We start from the raw sequence: 23,083 nt of genomic DNA on the forward strand, positions 1-23,083 counted from the left end.
ATCCTGAGTCCTGGTTTCCAGTTCTTAGCTCCAAACCTAAACCAAATCAGCAGTGAAATTTCAAGCACTCTATTGTTTTCATGTGATGGATTCTACTCCCTATGCTGCAAAGTCTCTGAGGGCAGGAGTTATCCACTGGAATAACCCTTACCCCCACGGTTCATGTGTTCTTTTTTTTTTTTTAAAATCCTACTCTATTTATTTATTTATTAAAATTTTATTATTTCTTTTGGCCACACCATGCAGCTTTCGGGATCTTAGTTCCCCGACAAGGGATTGAACCCGGGCCCCAGCAGTGAAAGCACCAAGTACTAACCACTGGACCACCAGGGAATTCCCCTGGTTCATGTGTTGTTAAAAAAAAAAAAAATTGAATGCCTCAATATGCCAAGTGGTAGGTATTCAGATGGATAAATTTCAGATGAATGAATTCCCACAGTGAGCTCAGAACACCTTACAGACAGCTATGCACATAGGCATGAACCTCCCATCGCACCCCACCCCACCCTTGATCTCATTTATTAGGAGTCCCTGGGTTTTGAAGGCCCACAAAGTACTTCCTTCCATATATGTAAACAATACACTGCTTATTCTGATAAACAAAGTTTATAAAGTGAGAACCAATTAAATTATAAAATGCCAACAATGCTCTAATGGTTAGCGGTAATTCTATCATCAAAGTTACAGCATACCTCCAGGGTCCTAAGGCTACACTGGAAGCAGGAGGTCTCAGGGTCACTTTGGAAGTTCACCCGCATGGCCTGGGGGCCTGCGCTGCTTCTGATAGTAGAAGCAGCCTGGAGTTTGTCAATTATTCACACCTGGTGAAGGCTGAGCCTGTCAAAGCCACGTGTCCCCCTGACCCATGCAGAGGCAAACCAAGCACTGCCGGTGGTGGTGTCATCTTTAAATCAGTGTTTCATATAATATTTTCTGACGCTTCTAAACCAGCAATCACGGAAGCTGAGATTACGCCTCTCCTCTTCCCTTGGTAATCATTCCCCACTTGACTCACTCTATTTGAGATTCCAAAGTCATCTCTACTGAAAACCTGTCCAGAAGGTCACCAGTGGAGCCCTGACTGCTGAGGCCTTTGCCTTCGCCTTCTCAGTTCTTGCTGGTTTTTTCGTCTCCTGACCATTTTCACTTTTTGAAACTCACCTCCCCACTCAAACTGCCGTGACACGGTGCCCTCCGGGTCCTCGCCTCCCTCTGCGATTGCGGGCGCCGTGCAGATGCTGTGAGGCCCGGCCATTCCTGTCTCTATCGTTGCCCCTAGAAAGGCCCTCCACTTGCCCCTCAGCTGTCAACTCTGTTTGGCGGCCCTCACGTGTAAAGGGAGGGAGAGAGGCCGAGGTTAGCCTGCGTTCCGCCCACCCCATCTCTGGTCTTGATCCCAAATATCATCCCTTGGCTCTGGGGCCAGTGAGACACCCATCAGAAGCCTCTGCTTCTTCCTGATTTCCCTTTCCATTTATTTCTGCTTCGCCACGGGCTGGAGACTGAATATGCCCCCCCGACCCGGGTCGCATACTCACCCTGTGTGACTCCCCCACGTTTGTCACACCTCCAGCTGGACATTCCTAGTTCAAGGCCTTGTCTTGCTCCTCTGCCAGGGCTGTCACATTCTTTGTGGTCGCCCAGTAACGCCCCATCCATCTATCCACTGGAAGTAGATTCCTTACACATTCTAAGGCACAATCAAAGGTGACGTGGCTGTTAGTATAATGACAGTTCTCCCCTCTTGGCCTGGCATCCGAGGGCATCTCACCACCTGGCCCCTCCCTGACACCCCAGCTCCCCTCACACTGCCCTGGACAGACTGGCCCACTGACTTGTCTCAGAAGGCTCCCTTGGACTTGGCTCCTCTGAGCTTTTGCAGATGCTGTTCCCACTGCCTGGAAAGCCTTCCTTTCTCCTCTTTGTCAACACATTATCTGTACCTCATTTCCATTGGGAAGCACCTAAACTGAAATGACACCTCCACCCTCTGACGTCCCAGCACTCTGGCTCTCTGACTCAAGTGACACTTGTCCTTTTGTTATGGCTGCTTGAGCCCATGCCCAAGAGGACGGGGACTCATGCATCCTGGTTTTATTTTATTTTTTTCTTCATCTACGTCTAATGGACTCGATGCATTTGTGTTGCATGCCTGGTGTGTGCATGAATAAATGAGATGACTGCCAGGTCTTTAATCAGCTCCAGCAAGAACCAAGCTGAGCAAGTCCAGAAAACAGTCCCTCTGTGTGTGTGTGTGTGTGTGTGTGTGTGTGTGTGTGTTTTAAACTCTTGGATTCCAAATCTTTGAACAGAAAATTATTCGCATCAGACTTTGTGAGGCATTTCACCCCGAAGAGAAAATGGGAAAAAATTTTAAATTGTATCTATTTTAAATTAAGTGAGGAGTACATAAAACATTTTTGTTGGGGGAGGAAATTCAACTTAAAACTAAGGCTCTAAGTCGGATGCAAATGTTCTTTATCTGCGCTGTCCAGTAAGGTAGCCACTAGCCAGTGTGGCTATTGGACACATACAGTGTGGCTAGTGTGTCCGAGGAACTGAATTTTAAATTTTATTAGTTTAAATAACCATGAGTGACTGGTGGCTACCGCATCTCCTCATCCCACGCTGGAGGTAACCACTGATGACCCTGCACTGTGTGTCCTTATGGGTCTCTCTGTGTGCATTTACAGCATATTTCACACACACATATTTGCATATGTGCCAAGTTTGTTGGGCCAGTAAGTGTTTCACACCAATGTCATCATGCCATATGAGTTCTGCAGCCGCCTTTTAAATTAGCAGTGCGTTTGAAGAGCTATCATAATGGTGCTCTCAGCTCTGCTTTATTCATTTCAGCTGCTGCACAGTGTCCTTTGCATGGATGCTCCCTGGCTTATTTAGCCAGTCTCCTATTGATGAACATTTAGGTTGTTTCCAAACAAAGCCACCAATCCATTCTTACCTGCTTTCTTGTGCATCTGAGCAGGTGCAGGTACTGAGAATGGGATTTCTGAACCAAGGGGAGGAAAAGTACCAATATTCCATCTGTGGTCCTCCCAGCCCTGGTTCTCCTGGACTGAACATGCAGGGTTAGGGCCGACATGTCCTACAAGCCCCTGTGTCTGAGACAGTGCAGGGGAGCCGTTATTATTATTACTTTTTTGTAGGAAGCTGGCAGCCGTGTTCTACTCTGATCTTTGTTCTCACTCCCCATGCTGAGAAGCTGAAACCTAGATTTTATCAAACAGGCTGTGATGAGCTCTGAAAATACTGAGACATTAATAACAATTTGAAGGTGACAGACACAGACAGCATTCATCCACGAGCTGAGTTCACTGCAGACTTGAGGACGATCTGGAATGTCGAGTGCCTCATATTTAGTTAGAGTTCCCAAACTGTGATCTTTAGACCCATCTTGGGACACAAAGATAAGATAAATGGGTTTAAAGGTCCATGTGTTTGCTTGCATTGGATACTGGATGTTGAGCAATGAGTAAAACAAAGATTCATTGTACGATCTGCACCAGAGTCACTTTCGAAATGAGGGAAAGGAGGTCCAGGCCTTGGAAATGGCTGGGAGTCAGTGTAAATTAAAGTGAGAAGAGAAGCCGTTGCCTGCTTCTGGTGGTCACAGTGTATCTCATGCAATACTCCCCCAACCCACCCCAGTTTCAAAGCATGCTGAAATAAAAATTATTAAAGATTCCACACCAAGTTTTTTTCCCAGTGGTGATTTAAAATTCAACCCTGGAGGAGTTAGTGATGGCTGAGCTGGGATGAAGAACGGAGGAGGAAAGTGGTAAACAGCCCGTAACACCCTTTCAGTTAGAAATGTCCCACCACGGCCAGGAGTGGGAATGGGCCCCTGTCCAACAAAGAGCTGGGAATAGAGAGGAGTGCAAGTGAGCCCAGGAGAGGGGAGCAGAGGCTCAGTGGGGAAAGGCCCTGCTCACCAGGCTTACAGACAAGCAAGATCAGGGCGGGGGGAATTGTAAATATCCATACAGCATTCATGGAAATGAAAACAAAGGAGAAAATTCACTGTGGTTTGATACACCAACAGGTCAAGCTGTTTTCTTTTCTCCACATCTCTTGTCCTAATTTAATAATAATTTTCATAGCTTGGGCCATACTGTGGATAGAGTTTAGCACATATATACCTTTCTCATTAAACACTCCATCCTAGGAAATTTTCCATGCTGTCACCTAGTCTTCAAAATTATGCCAGTGAGGTTTGCACTTAAATTATTTATTCAAATACATTTCAGCCAGCTGGCTAAGTTTCACTGGGTTCCTTTGTTGACAGACGTCATGGTGGCAGTGTATGCTGTGCTTATGGTTAGTAGACATCTGAAAAATAGAATGCTGATGCTGGAAGGCTTCTCTCTTGTTGTTTGCCCTCCAGATTTGTAATCGGCTTTTGGTGCATTGATTTTACTGGGCAGTGTTCAGACTCTGGCCCCAATCTACCTTCTTTCTCATGGCTGGTCCCAAACCTCGCGAGTCACTGTGGTGATGTGATATTACTGATAATGTCATTCCACAGTGCCAGGAAGAGTTTCTGATCCCATTTCCAGGACCAGTGTGGGCAGGGAGCCACCATTGGGGGTGAGGCATCCCCATTTCTGTCACTAATTCCAAGCTCTGGACTCCCGTCCCCTCCCTGTGCTGTCAGTCACAGCTGTGCTCTGTTCTCATTCAGGTTTGGCCCGACTGGCTCTTCCTTTCTCTTTCTTTTCCCACCACCCGTATTTCCCTATGTCTTGGTTCCAGCTCCTTTTCTTGATGGCCTTCCTTCTTCTGCTGTCTCTAAACTCAAATTCCAACGGCCAGATTACTCTTGATTGGTCTTCCTAGAATACACTAGTTTCATCCTCTTATACCTCCTTTTCAACAAACCCTTAAATAACTCCCCCTCGCCTACAAGATAAAGTCTGGAGTCCTTACCTGGGCAGTCAGAGCTTCTTGTGTCCTAAGGACTTGAGAGCCTTCTGTGTGGAACCTCCTCTCCATCTACCCTTGGCCATTTCCTGTCCCTGAAGAGGCAGTTCACATTCTTGAGTCTTAAAAATATTCATACCTCTTGACTCAATTTCTGGAAATCTATCCTAAGGAAATAATCCAGAAAGTGAAAAAAAGCTGTAATGTATACACACTCATTTCAACATTTTTTTTTTCAATATTTATTTATTTATTTATTTTTCAATTTCTGGAAATCTATCCTAAGGAAATAATCCAGAAAGTAAAAAAGGCTGTAATGTATACACACTCATTTCAACATTATTATTTTTTTCAATATTTATCTATTTATTTATTTAGGCTGTGCTGGGTCTTAGTTGAGGCATGCGGGATCTTTAGTTGCATGTGGGATCTTTTAGTTGCAGCATGCAGGCTTAGTTGTGGCATGTATGCGGGATCTAGTTCCCCGACCAGGGGTTGAACCTGGGGCCCTCTGCATAGGGAGCACGGAGTCTTACCCACTGGACCACCAGGGAAGTCCCAACATTATTTTTAAAGCATCAAAGTATAAATAAGATAAATGTCAAATAATATGGAAACAGTTCAGTAAATGATTATAGATCTTCTCCCTAGAATTTTAAGCCACATTAACAATGGTAATTATGACGACAATTCAGCAACAGGAAAAATGCTTATGAAATAGGATGAAGGGACCAGAGAGTTCACATTTATGGAGCACCTACTGTGTACCAGCTGATGCTAGGTGCCTTACTCATCTCCCACAGAGGAGGAAACCAGCAGCGGGCTCGGATGACCTGAGGTCACACAGCTCATAGTCCCAGGTTTGCTTAATTCCAAAGCATGTGCTTTCTATGCTATAAAACACAAAGCTGTATCTATGTGATACAATTCCTATTTGGAGTAACAATACTGAGGATGAATCTTTTAAAATTGTTTTCTGTGAATATTATTTAAGCTATTCAACAATTTTATTGAATGCCCATTCTACACTGACAGCTAGATGGCAAGGAGCTAGCTCCCAGGCAAGCTTAGGTTCCAAAATCATGTCTACACATAATCTTTTACTTAACAGTTTCTCTTGCCTGGACTGCCCCTCCTCCTCCCCTACACATCCTTTAAGGCTCTGCCTAAATTCTACCGCCCCCAAGAAGTCTTCCTTAACCAACCCAGCCTAAGGAGCATGCACTCTCCTTTGAGTCACTATAACACATGAAACTTGCCTTAAGAAACATCAGTACACCCAGGCCGGCTTATATTTTATTAAGCGATTGTGCCTTTTCTCTGCAGCTAGACTGTAAGAGCCCTGAAAGCCAGACCTATGTCTTGTTAATGCTTCATATCCCCAGGAAGCCCTGGGTACAACTGAGGCCCATAATAGGTATTCAATATGTGTGTTGGCAAACCTTATTTCTACCACAGTTGAGGCTGTGGGAGAGGCTCTGGCATGACACTGGTTCTTGTGCCCCCCATGAGTAGATCAGAGTTCTCTGTCAAGTTCCCCTGCCAGTTACCACCTCTGCTCAAAAGGAGGTGAACTTTGCCTTTGTTATACGCCACCTTTTAAAAAACTTATTTTGAAATATAGATTCATAGGTAATTGCAAAGAAATGTGCAGGGCGAGGCCCCTGTACGCTCCACCCAGCCTCCTCTAATGTTAACATTTTTTTTTTATTAATTAATTAATTTATTTATTTTTGGCCGCATTGGGTCCTCGTTGCTGCGCGCGGGCTTCTCATTGTGGTGGCTTCTCTTGTTGCGGAGCACGGCCTATAGGCATGCGGGCTTCAGTAGTTGTGGCTCTCTGGCTTCAGTAGTTGTGGCTCACAGGCTCTAGAGCACAGGCTAGCAGTAGTGGCACATGGGCTTAGTTGCTCCGCGGCATGTGGGATCTTCCTGGACCAGGGATCGAACCCGTGTCCCCTGCATTGGCAGGCGGATTCTTAACCACTGCACCACGAGGGAAGCCCCAATGTTACCATCTTGTACAACAATAGTTCGGTATCAATACCAGGAAACTGACATTGGTACAATCCACAGAGCTGGTCCAGATTTCATCATCAGTTATACATAACTTTTTAAAAATAATCCATCTTAGAAATTATCTTTTTCTACTTGAACACATTTTCTTCATATCCCTGCCTACCATAATTACTCTTGCTTCAAATCATCATACACACTATTGCTCTGAAGTCAGAGGGCCTTCCTTGTTCTGTTCCTGGCCCTGTTCCCTGCGCCCTGAGTGCTCTTGGGCAAATTGACTAACCTCTCTGAGCTCTGGTTTTCTCCCCTGTAAAGTGATAATATCTCATGGGATTTTTTAAAAAACTGTAAAGTGATTAAGTTAGGCACATGATATAATAGGCACTCAGGAAATGTCAGTGTTTTCTTTCTACCCTCTTGCTACATGGAAAGCCCTCTTTTTCTCACAATTGAATGGAATCCTTCTCTTATAAATAATGTTCAAAATTAGTCTCCTCTGACATGTTCCAATTCCGTCTCTCAGCAATCCTGCTCTGTGTATGTGTAACATTTAATTAGAATGATGCTGACTACATGGTCCACACTCCTGTTGAATACATTTTCATTTCTATTTTTACCTATCAACAATATATGGTATTTGAGGACTGAGACCTCAGTGGCTTAATTTACAAGTCAACAAGCTGGATAAGAGCCTTTGTTTGGTGCCATCTGTAAAACAAGAATACTTGTATCAACCTCATAGACTTTTGTAAAAAGTAAATGAATGAATGCAGGTGAATCACTTAGGGTGGTGCCTGGCACAGACCAACTGAAAACACGGTAGCTGCTGCCGCTGGTCAGGATGACCCCTGCTCAATTGTGTTTCTATTCGGAGATTTGTCCTTGGGCATTCGAGAGGGGATGTGTGTCTACCTGGATTTGGATTTAGATTTCTTAACAGCTGTTTATGCTTCACACTCCAAGTATAAAATGAAACCAAAAGACTTTAAGGGCCATTCTTGCTCTGAAATTCCATTTTATTCTATCTTGCCTTATTTCTCCTAAGTTAGGGAAGAGATTTTAATAACAGTTATCATAGTAATATCGATGATGATAACAGCTAATATTTTTTGAGTGCTTATTATATGCCAGGAACAGTTCTAAGAACTCACTTATGTTAACTTATCAAGTCTTCACCACAACCCTATGAAGTAGGTTCTGTTGTTCCCATTTTGCAGGTGAATAGCCCGAATCGCAGAGACCTTGAAACCTTGCCTAAGTTTGCACAGCTGTGAGAGCTGGAACTGAGGTTGGAAGTCAGGCTGTCTGGTTCCTGAAAATAGTTGGGATACATTTTTCCTGCTGTTAGTGTTTCCAAGAGACAAGGAATGGAAAAACATTCTGTTTATTTTTACCTATTACTCGCTGGAAGTGTGATACCCAAGCTCAGGGCAGCTTACAGTTAGTAAAGAATAGAAGCCCTGACATTAAATCAATTGGACACATTTCTCTGTTTTTCAATCCCCACCCTGAATTAAGGTGGCAATCAGATTAGCCAAGATTGGCCGGAAAGCAGTGAGCGTATTGGAAGTGAGGGAGTTCCAAAAGGTCAGGCTACTGACAGCTACTGGTTGTCTGTGAATTCAGACACAGTCTGGTCCAAACTGTCTCCCCACGGAGAATTCAGCTACTGTTTAATTCCACTTCCAATAAAATCTGTCTGGAAACTCAGACTCTGCCTCGTTCCCCGAACACATTTGTGTCAGCACCTCCTCTTGGTCTTTCGATCCCGAATCTTCCCTGGACAATGAGAGATGGGTCCTGGCCCTACAGATGTCCCCTCCACCGCACTACTGTCCCCACAGCCACATGGCGCCATTTGATTTCCTTATCACCGATAAAACCAGACCAGGCTCTGCCTGTACGATTCCTGGCTTTAATTATCAAGGGCAAATCACTGCATCATTCAGAATAATGAAAAATTGGAAACAGCAATGGGAAATGATTAAATAAATCGGGGTCGTGTCAAAAGATGGAATAGTAAGTAGCCATTAAAATGAGGTTCTGAAAAATATTTAGTGAGACAGTAGATGCTCACAATATAAGAAGAACATAGGTTTTAATGCTATACTGTATGATCCCAATTTTATGTGCATATTTTCAAAATATGTATAAACACAGAAACAAAAACCAGAAGAAATACATTATAAGGTTGATAATCACAAATCGTGCAATTATAAGTGATGCTTACATTCATTTTTATTTTTTCCAATTTTACACTCATATACACATGAGCATGTATTCCTTTTAAAATCAGAAATAAGGAAAAAGGGAAAAAGAGAAAAGGGAACCTTTATGGTTTTCTTAAAGTTTTTCCCTTTGAAGTCCTGTTGACTTTTCCTTTCATGGGTTCACCAGTTCTTACCAGCTCTTTCCACCCATAGAGATCCAGCTCAGGTCTTGCCTCTTCCAGGAAGCCTTCCTGGACTCATCAAACTCCCAGAGATTTCTTCAGTTTTATGGACTTCTTAGTCTCATTGCGACACATCATCAACTTTAAATGTGGGTGGGTCTCATGTCCCCAACTAGAGAGTAAGTTCTTTGATGGCAGAATCTATATATTTAAACATTTTCCTCTTCCCCACCCGACCCAGCGAGTACTGTACAAAGTGCTGAAGTTCAATTCACATCAGCTGGACACAAGACCTGGTCCTCACGGGAGGTACTTGAATCTAACGCCCCTTTCTCTCTGAACTTTGTTCTGTTTCCTCCAATTCATTTGAAAGGAGTGTCAGTGCCATTAGCCTTGGGTTAAATTTTATTGTAAATTGTTTAAAAAGAATTCAGTTTGCTTTGGTTGGGACGAGCAAGTCCAGCCCTTGCCTTTACAAGGGGATTGTAAAGCCAAGAAAATAAATATGAACTATTTTAAGCAAAAAGGCATTTTTCTTGGTGAATGGGAATAACGGCATTGATGTTTATAAAAAGGAAACCAAGGCCTAGGAGAGGAGGTGACTTCCCTGGACCTCACGCTGATCAAAGGCATCACATGTCATGCCAGTTTTCCTCGAGTCCTGCTGGGCTTCAAATACTGTACTGAGGTTAGAAGAAAACGAGACCCGAGGAATTTGCAGTTTATCTGGTGGGGGGGAGAAAATACCACCCACTGAAATAACAGCCTGAGCAAGCAGTGGTAGAAGATTGTGTAAGATAATATGGTACAAGAGGTATACAGAAGTTAGCTGGCAGAGGGGAAGTAATGCCTAGAGTTGGATGTTATTAATGAAGGTCTTCTAAGGAGGACTCAGCACGTGCTGGGGTCTGCCAGCGCCCCCCGCCCCCCACAGTGTGATGACTTCAAGACCCCCAGGACTGTGACTCTAACTTTCCTGCTCCTTTACCGTCTCCAGTTTTTGCCCGGTCCCTGTCACCTGAACATCCTTTCCTCCGCAGCTGTGGGGCTCTCCGTGGCTGGATGGCTCCCCCAGTCTGCTCCTCAGACCACCCAGCCCTTCTCACAGCTGGACTCCTATGTGGCTTCTGGCTGCTGGACAAGGGCTGTGCCAGGAGGAAGGAAATGAAGACGGAAGGACCCCCACTTTTACAGGGCATCCTTTGTTGAATGCCAAGTGGAAGGGTTGACGTGTAGTGTAACGGTGAGCCACACAAACGGCTTAGCTGTGAAACAAACTAAATCAAGCAAAGATTTTCTTCAAAACTACCTAGAGAATGAATTGAAGCAAGGAGACTGGCCGAGTGGCATTTACAAGGACTGGATATCAGGTGTAAGGGAGGGGTCCTAGTATGGTAGCTGTGGCAAAGGAGATCACAAGAGGAACCTGAGAAATTGTTGAGGTTGTATTTTGGGGAAAGTGATGGGAGAATTAGGGGAGCCTCACTGCAGAAAGGCACATGCTGTGTGACTTTGGGCAGGGCTTCTGACCTCTCTGATCCTGCTTCTTTATAAAATAAGAATAATAGTACAAACCTTAGTGTTTTGTTTTGAGTATTATACATACAAAATATTTATAAAGTTGCTTGGCCTAGTGCTTTGCACAGAGGAGGTGGTAAACCGTGGATTTTTTAGTTATTAAAGATCAGCATGACAGAGGCTGGATCAGTGATAAAGAGAGGAAGGAATCTAAAGGAACTAATATTATATCTCAGGGGGCCTGGCAGGTGATGCTGGGTTAGAAATAGGGAACTTGGGGGAAGTGGCCTAGATGTTGAAAAGCATGATGTGTTTAGTGTTTGAGAGTTTTTGCTTGTTTCAGACCTCCAGTCACCCCAGGTAGTGGGTAGCTCTGATCAAGCGGACAGATCAGTCGGGAAAATAGGATCAGGCAAGCAGAGCAAAGGAGAAACAGGGCTGCAGCGTGCAGGAGGTGTGAAGACACAGTTGCTGCCGAGTGAGCGGTCCAGAGTCCACGGAGGCTGCCAGCAGCTGTGAGATCTGCCATCACATGCTGCCAGGCAAAGAGCTGGGCCAGTGCTTCTCATCCTGGCTGTGCACCAGAATCACAGAGGATCACCTCTGGCCCCTCCTCGGAGATGCAGGACTAGCCACAGGCCAAGCCAGGAGACAGCAAACGGGGCTTAGGGGGTTGGGGGCCAGCAGGCAGGGGGCCAGAGGGAGGCAGGGGCAGGGCAGAAGGAACCCTGATTCCAGGCTACCCACTGCCCAAAGTCCCCCTCCCCCACACACACCTGGAGGGGGATTGGCCCCAGTGAGCTTGGCTCCTAGCCGCAGGTGGCAGCAACCCCAGAATCCTGGGCAGGATTTAGGAACTGGAGCCAAGGGTCCTCCTAGGAGAATGTCCTGCAAGCACTCAGAGACCTTTTGCTAAATGCCTGTCATCCTCTTACTGACTTTGAAATTCGTGATCGCTTTCCTCCCAATCACACACTCTTTCTTCATTCAACAGATGTGTATGACTATTTCTCCCTCCTCCTCGCCACAGGTTAGACCCTGTTCAGGCTCCGGGATAGGCAGGGACAAACAGGCACGGCTCCTGCTCTCCAGGAACTTACCTTTGAGTGGGGGAGACAGAGTGTGGACACATACGAAGTATGTCAGTTGGTGAAAAGTGCTACGAACAGGAATAGATCAGGGATAGAAAATTAAAGGAGAATGATGGTCAGGGAAGTTCTCCACAGTTAGGTGACATTTGGGCAGACGCTTTAGGGAAATGAGCATGGGAGCCTGGAGGATATAGAGAGGAACATTCCAGGTGGGGAATATTAAGTGCAAGGGCCCTGAGACAGGATGGTACAAGGAGGCCCCTGAGGTTGGGGCAGATGAACTATCGGGAGATGACAGGACGGGCCACTGGGGCAGGTCTAACCATTCTTAGAGTTTTGAAGTTGGAGGAAGCCACTGAAATGAAGCCACTGAGTGTCATTGGACACTCTGTTAATCCCGCTGATATGACGTTTTAGTAACCAGAGCAGCTGCATACATACTAGTGAAATTGGCCGTATCACGTTTCCCTCTCTTTCTTAAAATAAGTATAAAAATATTAGGTAAGTCAAGTCCTAGTGACAGAAGAGGATCCTTATTAAATTTACTTTTGGCATCCGTGGCTGGATATGCCAGACATGATCCCCAGAGAGTGAGAGAGGGCCCTGGTAGAGAGTGTTTCTCTCTTAGAAATAGAATGACTCATAATTTAAAAGGTTCTCTTACAGGCAAATGGCGAGTTGAACTCCATATACTTCTATGTACAAACATTAAGAATAAATACCATTAGAAGCAAGACTAAAGAAATACATGAAAATATATTACTTAATCTCTCGTAACAAGGACCTGTTTTCGATTTCTTTTTAAATGTCTTCTATTTGTTTTTTTTTCCCCCTGGCTTGGTTGTGGCTACTTTGAATTCACCTTTTTCTGGTTGGAAGCTTTCTAGGGGTGCCTGTGGGTTTCTGTCACCTCCTGAACTGCTTTGGCACCCAGAGGCTGGGGGCTCCTGACCAAGCCCTCTGGCTCTTTGCCTTATCAGAGAGGAGACCTTTATTTGCTGCTTTGATTACCTACCCAGGAAGTGTGGAGCTTTTCTGACTTTTGGCTGAGATTCCAAAAAATCTCTTTAGTCATATGATCGGTCCCTTTTTAAAGTAGAGCAGATAAGATGGTAAATAGCTTTAGGTTATTTTCCCCAACGATCCTTTCTTGTGTTTCTTTCCTTTAATCAGGACATGGTCAGCTATATGGCTTCATAGTTGTCTACCCATTCTCTTTTGAAAGTTACTGTGATTGCTTAAAAGCAAACAAAAAACTATTAACTTTTTCTATACTTTCCCCACCCCCCCAAACAAGGCTATTAACTTTGCTTCCTTACCTTATTTTCCTTAAAACTGGGTGTGAAAGGGTTAAAACACAAGCAAACAAACTCCAGAGCTCAACATATCAGAACAGTTTGTAGACACTTGTATACTGGTTTCCTCATATAAAACACCCTCCCCACCCAAATGTCTCCAAGGTTCAACTATTAGAGATTATTTTTTTAAGCCTTTAAGCCTTAATGCATATACCCTCTGGAAGACTATTGATCAGCTACTAGCATCTCGTGAATTAGATAATCAGACAGGGGACTTTGAATTTTAGCAGGGTGTGGGGGGGGGGTGCCAATAAGGGCATGTTTCTGGGATTGAAACCGTGCACCTCAGATTGGGACTTGAACCCACGTGCTGGGACTCAAACCCGGCCAAAACCCTGATTGGGACTTGAACCCAGGTGGCAGGGACTCGAACCCAGCCAAAACCCACAGTCTTCCAACTGAGATCACACACCTGGTTTCAAGACTTAAGGTTCTTGATGTCTCATTGCAGAAAGAATTCAGTGAGAGACAAAGTGATGGGTAAGAAGTGGATTTATTTAGAGGGAAACACATTCCACAGACAGAGCGTGGGCCATCTCAGAAGGTGAGAGCGGCACCAGGGTATGGGGTTGTCAGTTTTTATAGGGGTGGGTAATTTCATAGGCTAATAAGTGGGAGGAGTATTCCAGCTATTTCGGGGAGGGGTGGGGATTTCCAGGAATTGGGCCACAGCCCACTTTTTGATCCTTTTGGTCGGTCTTGGAACTGCCATAGGGCCTGTGGATGGGTCATTTAGCTTGCTGATGTGTTACAGTGAGCATATACTGAGGCTCAAGGTCTAGTGGAAGTTGACTTGGACTCCTTTGGTTCTAATCAATTTATGTCATGTCCTCGGGCTATGTCATTCTTTCAAGTGTTGTGCCCTGCCCCCTTCCCTCCTGTTTCAGGTTCAGTGTGAGCAGCATGAAGTCCCCAAATGCCTTAGCTTGGAGGGCCTTAGGGAATGGGCAGAGAAATGAGGCAAAGAAAGGTGAAAGGCTTTACAGAAAAGTAGTGGGTGGGGAAAACAGGAAGAAAGTGGCAGAGGGAGTGGACAGGGCAGCCATCCTCTGGGGCTCTGCTCCTCCTGCCCCTTTCCCCTGAGCAATCGGGTCCTCTCTCACACACCAGTGGTCATTGAGGGCCAGTGACCCTCAGAGCTCCAGCCCTGGTCTCTCCCATGAGTCTGAGCCCTCCTCACAACTACCTGGATGATCCCACCTAGATGTCCCCACTCCCCCCAGCCCCAGCTACCTCTCTCTTCTCCATTTCAGTCAAGGGGGTTGTGGCCTCTGGTTGCTGGACTGGAAAGCCCACAGTCATCTTTTGTGCCTTCCTCCTGTTGTTCCTCACAGAGCTCCTCAAGTCTTGCTGATTCCGCCCCTTGCTCTCCCATCCTGATAACATCACTCAGTTCAGGTATTTGCCCCTGACCTGGGGCGATTCACTCACACATCTCTGCCTTAAATCTCTGTGTCCAATCCCATCTTGCATGCCACCTCTGGACTGATCTTTGATGTCACCCACTGTTCACGAGGCTCCCAGAGCTCTCGGTTAATTTAGGCAAAACCTAAACTCTTCAGCCTGTTGTTCAAGGCTGTCCTCAGTCTGACCACAGCCTGGTCCTCTGTATCTTTCCTTCAAGGGAGTTAGAAGGGAAAAAGGAGCCAGGGAGATGTTATTTAATCCTCACCACAGCCCTCTGAGAAGGAACCATTATCATCTTCATTTTTCATATGAGGAAACTTGGGTTTAGGTTAAGTAACTTATTCAAGATCAAACAATAAGAAATTGGAAGAGCTGGGATGTCATCCTAAGCCTGTCTGACTCCAGAGCCCAAATTCTTAGCCACTGTGCTCTGGTGGCTTGCAGACTCAAAGTGTGGTCCCTGGGCCATGGCCATCAGCATCACCTGGAGTCTGGTGGGAATGCAGAGTCTCAGGCCCCACCCCTGCTCTGCTGAAGCAGAATTTGCATTTTAATAAGATCCCCAAATGACGAATGTGCACTTTACAGTTTGAAATTATAGAGGAGGAAAAAGTTTTCTTTGACCCTCTGAGGGTCCCTGGCTGGGTCTGAAAATTAAACTGACAAAGACAGATTAACAGGAGAAAAGCATATAAATTTGATTGAATTTTTACATGTGCCTGGGAGCCTTCACAAGAGAATGAAGACCCAAAGAAGTAACCAGAGCAGGAAGATTTTATACCTTTTAGACAAAGAAACCATACATTTGTGAAGAACTGACCAGACAAAGGGGTTTGGGCTATGGGTAGTGAATGGTGAGGAAATAACTAGGAAGATAAGGGTTAGTTTAACAAGGTTTGTTTGCAGATTCCTCTGGTGACTTCTTAAAAGTCTGTCTCCAGTAAAAGGAGCATTTATTTCCCCTCTTTAGGCAGAAAAGGGGGAGCCTTTTGCTGCCACTTAATTGCCTTCAGCTCAAGACAATTTTTATGTCAAAGAGGCATATTTTGAGTTGACATATTGTGGTCTCCCTCAAGATGCACTGCCCTAGTGGTCTTTCCCTTTCTGTATAAGCCTTCCCTAGTTCCCTAGCTAATGCATCCCTTCCCTGGTATAGTACTTAAGAACATCGTATTCCCTAGAGGTAGATTTTGGGGGTTCAAATCCTGCCACTTATTAGCTGTGTGGCTCTAGGCAGGTAACTTAACCTTTTGGTGCCTCAGCTTCCACATCTGTAAAATGGGGATAAAAACAATACCTACCCCATGGAGTTGTTGTAAGGGTTAAATGAGTTGATGCTTGTAAAGTATTTTAGCGCTGTGTCTGGCACATAAAGAATAAAGTACCCACTGTCCTTTTCACCTCTGTGAATCCTGCCCCACGTCTTCTTGCCCCTCCTCTCCTGGGAAGCCTTCCCCCAACCAGCAGAGCTCAAGGTGATTTCTCCCTTTCCAGATTCTATTGCAAATGGTCTGGGACTTCAATCATAGAATTGTACCTTAGGGAAAATCTCCTCTTATTATATTGATGAGGAAACTGAGTCTCAAAGATCAAATGGCAGAACCAGGACTTGAACCCAGGACCTTTTAAACTCTAAAATTAGCAGTTTCCAATGTACTCCATTTATAGTAGTATATACCTTTCTGTTCCCACACAGTAGCCAATACATATGCCTTGAAAAAAGAATATTAAAAGTATTTCATCATGCTGCTATTTATAACAGTGAAAAATGGGGAGATGTTGATTTGAACAAATTTAAATAGATTTCTTTACCTTATGACTCTTCAGAGGCTTTAATAAGCTTATTTGCCTGCAAATCTGAAATGGGGGATTTGGTGTGCCAGGTTTCATAGATTTATTTGTCCACAGACCCTTTTTCTGACGAATGCTTGTTAGTTACCCACCATAACTTCTCTCCTGGCAACCCTCCAATGTCCAGTCCTATGGGTTCTCTCCAGTGAGCCTCTTGCTTTATCTCTCGACAGCATTTGACTCCAGTCTGTTGTGTGCTCTGGTAACATGTCACATTTGCATTGAGGTTTGTGGAGCTGATGCTGAGGCAGGAAAGTTCAGGGATGCTGGCTTTGAGAAGGTGGCCAGGCAGTGACTGGAGGTTGAGGTCAGATTATCATTTCAGACCCACAGGCTAGTGAAGTTTGATCTTCTGGAAACGTTCTGGGATTCTTCCTTCTTAGGCCTTCAGCTGCCCCTTGACCTTGCTCACCATAGCTGAGTAAGTGGTCAGTGGGGAAGCCACACTAAGATGTACCAGCCAGCACCGACAAGCTAGCAGTTCGGGAAGGGCTCAGCTGCCCTGGACTGGGGAATGCAGAGGGGAGAGCAGCTGGCGGGGACCTGCACTGGGTGCTAGCAGGCCGGCCCTGCTCTGAGTGCTTTGCTGCATAAACTCGCTGTGGCCTCACAGCAGCCCCGTGTGCTAAGCCCAGGACACTGCACACACAGAATGTCATTACCTGCCCAACACCACACATCTAGGAAGCAGCAGTGCCAGGATTTGATTCGAAACCCATGCTGCTGCCCTCCAAGGGTCTGAGGAGGTTGGAAAGAAAGAACAGACTAGAAGGAACCGCCAGGGTGTAGGTCAGTAAGCACCCGAAAGCAGTGCAGCTCTGCTGATAGGGGCACCTGCTCCCATCTCTTGCTCTCTGGCCTTCTCACCTCTCCCCACAGGCGGGAGAACACCTGGGCCTCGAATGCAATGGGTTCCCACGGAGGCCCTGCGTCGTGGCCTCTGTGCTGGGATGGGGAGCCCCTGCACAGAGGTTTCTACCCTGAGTACCCAAAATGGGCTTGTGCTTTCTCAACAAGTTGGGGTTTCTAACGACCATGAGCTCGTCCTCTGTCCAGGGCAGGTCCCAGCTCGCGGGCCCTTCAGAAAGGTTTGAAGAAGGGACTGACATTGGGGTTTGGGGGCCCTAATTTCTCATTGTCTCTAGTTCTCACTCCCTTAAAATGCAAAGGGCCAGTGTTCCTGTTTTAGGGAGCATGTAGGGCACGTGCCACTGGGCATCCTGGGAAGGAGCGTGCCGACAGCCACAGTGGGCAGAGAGAGGGCAGGAGGGCAGGTTTAAATCCTGGGCCTTGAGGCCAGGGGCCCCAGGGACCTGTCCTGTCACAAGAAATAGCCCTGGATGCCAGCCAGCTGGAGCCCGGACACCTTCTCCCAGGCAGAGGCAGGGAGGAGATAGGGAGATGCCAGTGCCAGCCCAGCCCAGAGAGACCGAACCCAGAGTCCGGTTTGCAGCCGAGGATTAGGTCCACAATCCTCTCTGTGCCCGGGGGGGTGGGAGGCTGGGGGCACACAGGGATCCCAGTAGTGCCTGGATATCGCAAATCTGATATCCTGTCCTCAGGGTGCCCCTTGGCTTCTCCAAGGACACGCCCATCCCCTAACAACCGAGTCTCCCCTGGAGCCCAGATCGCGGTTCCTTTCTCCTCCTGGTGGTGCCGCCCTCACGCCCTCCCCATCCTGGTCCCGGAGAGGCGCCGTGCTCGCTGCTGTAAAGCTCTTTGTGGCTCTTTGTGTGATTTAAGTAATTCCCACTGAAGTAATTCATTCTTTTCTGAATGACCCATAGGCTTGATCCTTCCAGGGCACATTTGCATTTCAAGTAAAGCATTTGTACAAACAGATTTAAGCGTTAATTGGTAGAATGAGGAGGCAACTATTTTTTGCTGGGGGGGTACTTTCCCAGGCCCTTCCCTGCCATCCTCTCCCCTCCCCAGTGCAGGGAGGGTGTGGCTGGGGTGTGCCAGGGGAGGCGTCTGTGTCAGGAGGAAGGGAGGAGATCAGTGGTTCCAACTGAAATTTTTTTACGGTGGGACCTAGACTCATCAACTTTTTATTTTCCCAAGGTTTGCTTTATTAGCACTGATTTCCTAACACTGTCATTTCACAGCACCAAAATACAAAGAGGGAGCTCATGTCAGTCTTCAGCTTTCTGAAAACGTAGTACATTATTCTTAGTTTTTTTCATTTTGCCCCAGACTAGTGAGAACCTCCTGGGGTGGGGGAGGGCTAGTGGTGAGAACCACCGACTGGTGGCCCCCCGAAGCCCTCCAACTCTCAAACACCAAGGCTTTCAATCACTGCAGTCACGCTGCATTAAAGATGCATTTTCAAATGTTAATAATTAATGTCAGTGTTAATTTATCATAGTTTCACATAACATTCTATAATGGAAATGGCCCCAAGAGAGAGGATGGTAAAGGAGATTGAGGACCAGAGTAGAACAGAAGTGGGGATCAAGCGAGGGGGCAGGGTAGGTGCAGCAACCGCTCTTCCAAGCGAAGATGGAAGATGTGTCCATCTTCCAGGACACTGGGGAAGAGTCTTGGGCTGCAGGAGACAGTTTTATAGTCTTGTCCCAGAGAGAGAGTGTGTGTGTGGGGGTGTGTGTGGGGGTGTGTGTGAGAGAGAGAGAGTGAGTGTGTGTGGGTGTGTGTGTGAGAGAGAGAGTGAGTGTGTGTGGGTGTGTGTGAGAGAGTGGGTGTGTGTGTGTGGGTGTGTGGGGGTGTGTGGGGGGGTGGGGGAGTGTGTGAGTGTGTGTGTGAGTGTGGGGGTGGTTGTGTGTGGGGGTGGGGTGTGCGTGAGAGTGTGTGTGCGTGTGTGTGAGTATGTGTGTGGGTGTGGGTGAGTGTGAGTGTGTGATAGTGAATGTGTGGGTGTGTGAGGTGTGTGGGAGTGTGTGTGGGTGTGAGTGGGTCTGTGAGTGTGGGTGTGGTTGTGTGTGGGGGTGTGGGAGTGTGGTTGTGTGTGGGTGTGTGGGGGGGTGTGAGCGTGTGTGGGTGTGAGAGTGGGTGTGTGGGATTGTGTGTGTTCGTGCATGTGCGTGTGCATGTGTGCACACATGTGTGTGTTCTATGGCTTGGCTTCCTGAACAGGTGCTGGTCAGCTGGCACCTATGCCTGATTTCCAAGCAAAGACACCCAGCGGAAAAGGCAGCCGTCTTGGAGTGGGGCTGGGGCTGGGGAAGCAGTGGGAAGGACCGAGGCCCTGGCGCTCTAAGGGAGGGACCCTTCTGTTCCAGCCTGGGTCTGGTTTCTCACAAACCGCCCAACATGGACCCCTCAGCCTAACCAGGAGGCTTAGCTCCCCGGTGTTTCTCGTTGCCGTTGCAGGTGTGTGCGGCTGCTGCGGTGCCCTGCGCCCCAGGTACAAAAGGCTGGTGGACAACATCTTCCCTGAGGATCCCGAGGTGGGTCACGTCTCCTGCCGCCAGCACGCCTCTCACCACCTCACCCCATCCAGGGCCCTGGGGGGCTGCTCCGAGGGAAGGCAGACCCTGGGACTCACTCAGACACACCGAAACCACGGCCACGGCCCCATCGGTGACCAGAGGCAGCTGGGAGCCTGAAGGCTGAGGAGCTTTGGACCCCTCTGAAGGCAGGATCTGTAGAGGGCTCTGGAAGTGTGTCTTGGTGTGCTCGGTGCTTCCGGCCACTGCTGAGCATTTTCTTCACTCATGTCTCTCTGGGTGATAGTTCCTTGAGCCACTAACTCTGAATGGTACTATTTCCCTGTTGTCAGGTGTGAGAATTTCCCTTCTTGGGTTTTGGCTCTGGAGCTCGTGTCTTCTCCACGCTCCCTCTGGTATCTGCCAGGTGTCAGGTGGGCACAGGGGACACCTGGCTTCTTGGTTTCCAAGCTGCCACTCTACGGTCAGGCTGCATTATGGGTTATGTGGTTTCGGAAAGGGTCTGACGTACTTGACTTCTTTTCTGGAAATCAATGACCTCTTCTTGATAGGCAGTGGACGGTCACATTTCCAGCATCCTCTGGACAATTCCCTGAAAGCTGCAGAGCTGCCTTCTTCCTGTTCACTTCTCGATGTTGGATATCCAATACGTTTTAATTCTGCATTGCTTTCATTGAAGACTTGTCATCCATTCATATACACACATATACACACATATACACACACACATATATACTTTCATGTACATACACATATACATATGTAAATACATATAGTGTACACATGCACACACATATGTACATTTATATCACTGACTATTTTTGCTTATAGCTAGCACACTTTGGGTGAAATTGTGAGTTCCTGGAGAGCAGGGTCTATGTTTTAATCATCTCTAGATCCCCAAAACCCACATGTGTGTGTCGCATACATGATTGGCACTCTGGTAAATGTTGATTAAGTTGAATGACCATTTACCTTTAGACTTGAACTCTTCTAGCCATCGCATGGCCACAGTGAGGAAGATCTGTCTTTTACAGGATGGCCTGGTGAAGACCAACATGGAGAAGCTGACCTTCTACGCCCTGTCAGCTCCGGAAAAGCTCGATCGCATTGGCGCCTACCTCTCTGAGAGGCTCATCCGTGACGTGGGTCGTCATCGATATGGGTAAGTAGTATGGGAGGGTGGAGAGAGATTTGCAGAAACTATATATTTTCAGGGAAAAACGTAGGGTCCTTTTATTTATTTATTTTTGGCTGCTTTGGGTCTTCGTTGATGTGCACGGGTTTTCTCTAGTTGCTGTGAGCAGGGGCTGCTCTTCGTTGCGGTGCACGAGCTTCTCATTGTGATGGCTTCTCTTGTTTCGGAACGCGGGCTCTAGGTGTATGGGCTTCAGGAGTTGTGGCACGCGGGCTCAGGAGTTGTGGCTCGCGGGCTCTAGAGCGCAGGCTCAGTAGTTGCGGCGCACGGGCTTAGTTGCTCTGTGACATGTGGGGTCTTTCCAGACCGGGGCTCGAACCCGTGTCCCCTGCATTGGCAGGCGGATTCTCAACCACTGTGCCACCAGGGAAGCCCCTGATCAATAGATTTAACAGCCAAATATGTAGATTGAAAGACTAAGATACCACCTTCACTTATCAAATTGATTTTTTTTTAAAAAGTATATATAATTTCCAGTGTTAACCCAGGGATGGCAAAATGAGAGGCATTTTCATACTTTTCTAGAATGAGTGCAAGTTGGTTGAAGCTTTCTAGAAAGTAATTTTGAGATATATGTCAAGAGCTTCAAAAACACTTATGCCCTTTGATCCAGTAATTCCATTTCTATTCATCTATCCCAATTTATCAATCTTATCTATAATCTAACTTTACATACAGAGATGTTCATTATGGTAATTTTTATAATATTGAAAAGATGGAAGTAACTTAAATGCCCAACTAGAGGAGAATAGTAAATTATGGTGTTTATCGCTTCAGGAAATGTTACCTAGTCAATAAAAATGATGTTTATAAACATACTTTCCACATAATATGGAAAATGCCATAAGTAAATGAAAAATAGAATACATACTTATATACACAGTATTTAAATCAAGTTAAAAACAATAACAAATCTCAATGCCTGGAAAATACAGTAAAAATAAATATGCCAAAATATTGAGTACTCTTAATATTTTGTGAACAATGTGACTGGGGTTTTTGGTTTCTATCTACATTTTTGTGTTTCCTAAATATTCTCTATTGAGCATGTATTACTTCTTCAATGAAAAAAGTCAATGGCAGGACATACCATGTTTTTTACGCTACTGTCATGCCACAATCTGGAGTGGGGCTGGATGTAAAGAGAGCTTTAAGATGTCCCTGGTGGCACGGCTGTTGGAGCAAAGGGAAGGGTAGATCTAGGGCAGTTGTTCTAAGTCCCATTGGTTCTGTTCTCTATGAAGCCTTTTATGTCCATCCTCTACTTTCCTCTGCTCCTACCTTTCTCCTGATGCAGGCTCCGGATTATGGCAGTGGCCTTGAAAATTGTCTCCCTCCTTCCCATCTTTCCTGTACTGGCCCTTCCAGATCAACACTATGATCTTCAAAACACAGACTAAGCTATACTTTCCTGGCTTCTTTAGCATACAATCCAAGGTCTCAGCTTGATTTCTGGGCTCCTCCACTACCTGCCCCCAACTTACCTTTAACCCAGCCACACCTGCCACAGCTGCCACACCTGCCACAGCTGCTCTAAACCCATTCCAGATGGACTAGCTGACGATCCCCCCTGGCTTTCTGGCCTCTGAGCCTTTGCAGTGATCTCTCCCCTGGACGCTCTTTCCCCCACTACTACCATCCATCAGCCCCATCACCCTCCAAGGTCCCTTCCTCCTGGTGAGGAAGGTGGAGTGAGAACCAGAGTGTAAAGATCTGCATTGTGCTGACAGCGTATAGAGGTCCACACCTCCACAGGAGCCACCAGCCACGCTTACATCAAGCTATCCCTGGTATAAAAGCAAGACCGGAAACAATTCATTTCTATGATCCCTTTCTATAATAAAATTAGGTTACACGCTCAGGAAAAAGGGCATGAATATAATGAACATGCTGATTAT

General features: G+C 46.3%; 1 protein-coding gene across 3 annotated transcripts in view; it reads left to right on the plus strand.

Moving 5' to 3' along the window:
* Window positions 1-23,083, plus strand: part of EFR3B (EFR3 homolog B) — an 86,820-nt gene that overhangs the window by 16,024 nt on the left and 47,713 nt on the right. For all 3 annotated transcript variants that reach the window (XM_068564706.1, XM_068564704.1, XM_068564705.1), the window contains exons 2-3: window positions 19,911-19,987; window positions 21,025-21,152. In XM_068564706.1, the coding sequence (XP_068420807.1) occupies window positions 19,911-19,987; window positions 21,025-21,152 (205 nt within the window). The remainder of the gene's footprint in view (window positions 1-19,910; window positions 19,988-21,024; window positions 21,153-23,083) is intronic.

This window comes from Eschrichtius robustus, chromosome 15 (genome assembly GCF_028021215.1).
Source record: "Eschrichtius robustus isolate mEscRob2 chromosome 15, mEscRob2.pri, whole genome shotgun sequence".
Lineage (NCBI taxonomy): Eukaryota > Metazoa > Chordata > Mammalia > Artiodactyla > Eschrichtiidae > Eschrichtius > Eschrichtius robustus.